The 5316-nt window shown below is 36.1% G+C and overlaps 1 protein-coding gene across 1 annotated transcript; it reads left to right on the forward strand.

The window, feature by feature from the left end:
• LOC107644935 (trihelix transcription factor GT-2) lies at positions 597-3519 on the forward strand (the record flags this gene model as incomplete). Its single annotated transcript, XM_016348901.2, is given in 2 exon segments — positions 597-759; positions 1458-3519. Coding segments are annotated over 2 exon segments (1796 nt in total), but the record flags the coding sequence as incomplete, so codon positions are not given.

The following is a 5316-nucleotide window of genomic DNA, read 5'->3' on the forward strand; positions in this document are numbered from 1 at the left end:
ATTATTATTACTACTTATTGAGATTGGCAATGCAAGCAGATCCCACCGAAATAATAAATAAAAATAAAAAAAATAAAATTCACCAAACACGCACACGTTCTCTCATACACAAACTACACAACACACATGATTATATATCATATGACAGTATAAGAGTATAACCCTATTTTCAAAAGAATTCACCACCCTTATTTTTTTTTCCTTCTTTTCTTTTTCTTTTCCGTTCCCACTTTTTTTCTTTTTAATTTTGCACCATGTATAAATTTTAATTTAATTTTAATTTTTGCTCCCCTCTGTAATTGCTTTGGTTCTGTGCTGTTTTCCGCAAAGGAGAGAGAGAAAGAGAGAGAGGGAGACTACAGAAGGAAACAACAAAGAGAAGAGTCCTATGCTGGGGGACTCAGCTGTTTTGGGAACAGGAGGAGGCAGCTCTGGAGGAGCAGATGCAGTAGTCGCAACAGCCGCTACTTCTTCTGTCGCGGCTGCTGTAGCTACTGCATCAGCACCACTACCACCACCACTACTATCAACAGCACCGCATCATCATCATGACGGTGCTGTTGAAATGGGTGGTGGTGGTGGTGGTGGAGGTGGAGGTGGAGGATCGACCTCCGGGGACGACGAGAAAGGAGAGAGGAGCTTCGGCGGGAACAGGTGGCCGAGACAAGAGACTTTGGCTTTGCTCAAAATACGGTCGGATATGGACGTGGCGTTTCGCGATGCCAGTGTTAAGGGTCCTTTGTGGGAAGAGGTTTCAAGGTATGTAACAAATAATAACTCATTCGATTCTGATTTTTATCTTCTTCTTCTTCTTTGCTCCTTGTCTTTTCATGTTTTATTAGCTTCTTCTCTGAGATCTGAAAATTCTTGTGATTTCATCTCCTTGTAATGTGTTTCGCTTTTCAATTTGCTCTTCTCTCTCTTCCTTATCACCTATTAATTGCAGTGTTTTCTAATTTTCTTTCAATTCTTTTTTAAATTAAGCCTCTCTTATTTCTTTTCTCCCTAGGTGTTTAATTTTATTCAAGCATAGGTAATAGGCGTGTTTATTAAAAATAATAATAATAATAATAATAATTTAGATGTGTATATATATGACTTATTGGATGCGGTGAGTGATTTTTGTTTTCTTTACTGACATTGATTTTATGGGATATGCTGTATTCTATTTTTCCCAATTAGTTACCAGCGTGAATTGAGTCTCCGAAAAGCAAGATTTTCTTAGTCGGGAAATTGAAAGTAATTAAGCTAATTAGATGGATTGCAAAGTGTTCCAACTTGGGTTCATGTGTTTTCCGTGGCAATCAAACATACATATATCATGTCTTGTGATTCAGTTACTCTCTAATCTCTAATGTTGTGTATGTTTATTCATTATCTTATGCTTCCATCCCATCTATCCTAGCCTAATTAGTGAATTTGGGGGGGTTAATTTAATTAATGAATGAATTAATCAGGAAGCTAGCAGAGCTTGGATACAAGAGAAACGCGAAGAAATGCAAAGAGAAATTTGAGAATGTGTACAAGTACCACAAGAGAACGAAAGATGGTAGAAGTGGAAAATCTGAAGGAAAAACATATAGGTTCTTTGATCAATTAGAGGCACTTGAAAACAACCCAATTATTCATTCCCCAGCATTACCTCAAAAATCAGCATTGCAAGCAACACCAGTTTCAATGGTAAAAACAACTGCATCATTGCCATCCCCTCCAATAATTACAACAATGCCACTGCCACAACAACAGTTAGTAGTAGCGAGTAGTGGCACCAACACAACATCAGCACCACCTATTAGTATTGCTACTGTTCCATCAATAGCTCCTGCTACTATTTCAATGCCTCAAATTCAACCCAATAATAGTAATAATAATAATAGTAATAATAATAATAATAATCCTGTATATTTTCCACCACCACCACCACCACCTGCTTCATCTTTTCCGAGTATTCCGGCGGAGCTACTCTCGAATTCGAGTTCTTCTTCGACTTCGTCGGAGGAGACGATCGAAGGAGGGAGTAGGCGGAACAAGAGGAAGAGAAGGTGGAAGGAGTTCTTTGAGAAGCTAATGAAGGAGGTGATAGAGAAGCAGGAGGATCTGCAGAAGAGGTTCCTTGAAGCAATAGAGAAGAGGGAGAAAGAGAGATCCGCTAGAGAAGAAGCATGGAGAGTTCAGGAATTACAAAGAATCAATAAAGAGAGAGAGATTCTCGCTCAAGAGAGGTCCATCGCCGCCGCCAAAGACCAAGCCGTCATGACCTTCTTGCACAAAATTGCCGACCAACAAAACCTTCCTACACCGCCATTCAACAATGTTTCTCAACCATCACCACCGCCACCACCGCCTCCTCCACCACCACCACCGCCACAACAAACACAACCTACGCCGCCGGTGGTGGTGCCGCCATTGCCCACACCGCCACGGCCGCCACCACCACCAAGCATGGAGATGGTGAAAGTTGTTGATAACAACAACAACAACATTGGAGAGAATAACAATAACAATAATAATAATAATTCGTCACCGCTGGCGGCGAGTTCTTCGCGGTGGCCGAAAGCTGAAGTTGAGGCGCTGATAAACCTGAGAACAAGCCTTGATGCGAAGTACCAAGAGAATGGACCAAAAGGACCATTGTGGGAAGAGATTTCAGCGTTGATGAAGAAGCATGGTTATAACAGGAACGCTAAGAGGTGCAAGGAGAAGTGGGAGAACATCAACAAGTACTTCAAGAAAGTCAAAGAGAGTAACAAGAAGAGGCCTCAAGATTCAAAGACCTGTCCCTATTTTCACCAGCTTGATGCTCTTTACAGGGAGAGGAATAGCAGCAAGCAAGACGCTGCTCCCGCCATTGTCACTACAACGCCGTTAATGGTAAGGCCGGAGCAGCAGTGGCCTCCTCAAACGGAGCAGCCGTCCTCGCAGCCGCGGGAAGTAACCATGGAAGACGCTCGGAAGGGAGGCAACGAAGAGGATGAGGACGAGGAGAAGGATAATATTGGTGATGAAGATGAAGACGAGGACGATGACGACGACGACGAAGGTGGTAGTAACTTTGAGATTGTGGCAAGCAAGCCAGTTTCTGCTGAGTGAGAAGGACCAAAAGAAGAAAAGTTGGACCAATGAGATTAAAGTTTTGTGGGGCAGGGGTTGTCGGGAATTAAAGGTGAGTGGTGGTGGTGGTGGCGGTGGCGGCGGCGGTGGTGGTGGTTGAGGAGAATTTGAATATGGAAATGCATGTGTAAGACACATGGGTATAGAATGTGGATTGGTGGGGGTTCTTGCTACCATAGCATATAGTCACTAAAAGATTATATGTTCTTTTTTCTTTAATTTTATTTATAGCAAGAGAATTATTTATTTTTTTGAGCTAAATAAATAAGGTAGACAGAAAAAGAGAGATGATTATTCAGGCTTATTAAGAAGCTTAAGGCTCCACAATAATAATATGAATAATGAGACCTTGATGAATGTTTGTTTGTTGTTGTACTATCTGTTTTTTCTTCTTAGCTTCTTTTTTTTTTTTTTTTTTTTCTTTTCAAATTTTGTTATTACAATTACAATGTTGATGGTCAGTGATTTATATTCTCTTCTGATCTCTTTGTTTTGGTGAACTAATTGTTCTTTTTTCTGTTTCTATATCAATAATTTGCATGCACAAATTAAACACATTATTAGAAAAATGATGAGGAGATAAAAAACAAAAGGGAATGAGAAAGTGAGAATGAGAGCTTAAAATTGTAGGGACATAGAGTAAGGGAAAGGGCAGTGTATATATTGTAAGAATGCAAAGGGCCCTTAGAGTAGCAGAAAATGCCAGCATCACACATGGAGTCATAAAATCCTTGAAAGGAAGGAGGGTCCCATTAGGAATCTTGTGAGTTGTTGATAGATGCTGATGATCATGATATATATAAGAACCAACAACCTAGCTACTTAACACTTATACTAGCATTGCATATATAATACCATTTTGTAAATAAGGGTTTTGCTAAGGACACTTAATTAAACTCTTATATGATGTGCTTCTCTTAACATAAAACTTTATGTGCAGTCATGTAAGATTTATAGTTAAAAATTATTAAATAATTTAATAAATTTAACTAATTATTATTTAATAATTTTAGATAAAGTTAATTGTACTTAAATTTTTACCTTCTCTTAATTTTTATGATGATCAATATTCATGAGTATTAAGAAAAAGATGTATTAGGGTTAATCATCCCTCATCAGCCTCATAATCCATTAATCCAACATGTTGCTGACATTTTTTTATCTTTTAATTTGTCAAGCTTCCATGTCATCAGTCTCATCAGCTCCACTCATTATAATTAAAAGAAAGTATAGAGAGTTAATAGAGTATGTATATAATAGGAATTAAAGGATGTTCGATTCAGTAGGATATAAAATGTTTATTATCCCTAGTATATGAATGGTTATTCTGAATAGTATGGGTATATTGTATTTAAGAAATTAGTAATATTTTATCTTGAAAATTTATTTTCTAACTCATATTGAACCAAATAGATAGCCTATTATACATATTGTACAAATACTCTATTGACTCTATAGTAGAATTTATTAATTAATTATTATGTGTTTTTTTACATGAAAGTGATAAATTAACTCATTTTGTTAAGATAATTAAGGGTGACTCATAAGATAAATAATGACTAAAAATTACACTTCATCTTATAATCATGGAGTTTGAAATTAGGTATGTAGTACATATATACACTAAAATTTATAATACAAAATACAAATTAAACAATAATGGAGGAATTTTCATATGGAATATAATACATACCTAATTATAACACCTCTATAAATTGGTATTTGAAAGTATTGGAATATAATTGCGGAGATTATTTTGTTATGTTTTTGGTATATTTTATATGTAAATATGAGAAATGCAATAATTGAGGAATTTTCATATGGAATACTACAGCTCAGTATATTTTCCTTTAAGCTTACAGGCATAATGATTTGATGGGTTATGGCTGGGTATCCTATTCGGCGCTGTTTCCATTTTCTAATAATTCTCTAATATATATTTTTCAACTTTTTTCTTTGTTGGGATTTAATTTAATAATGTCACCAATAATGTAAATTATAATTCATAACCTTCAATCGCATATGCTTAAGTGTTCCCATAATAAGATTTTTTTTAAAAAAAAATATGCTTTGGTTTTGTTCATAGTTCAATATTTTGTGAAAATATTGAATACTTATTATGAATTAATGCAAGACTTTTTTTTTTTTAACTTTTATAACATTTAAGATTTTCTTAATTAACCACATTCAAATTATTCATTAAAT

The sequence above is a fragment of the Arachis ipaensis genome, chromosome B05 (assembly GCF_000816755.2).
Source record: "Arachis ipaensis cultivar K30076 chromosome B05, Araip1.1, whole genome shotgun sequence".
NCBI lineage: Eukaryota > Viridiplantae > Streptophyta > Magnoliopsida > Fabales > Fabaceae > Arachis > Arachis ipaensis.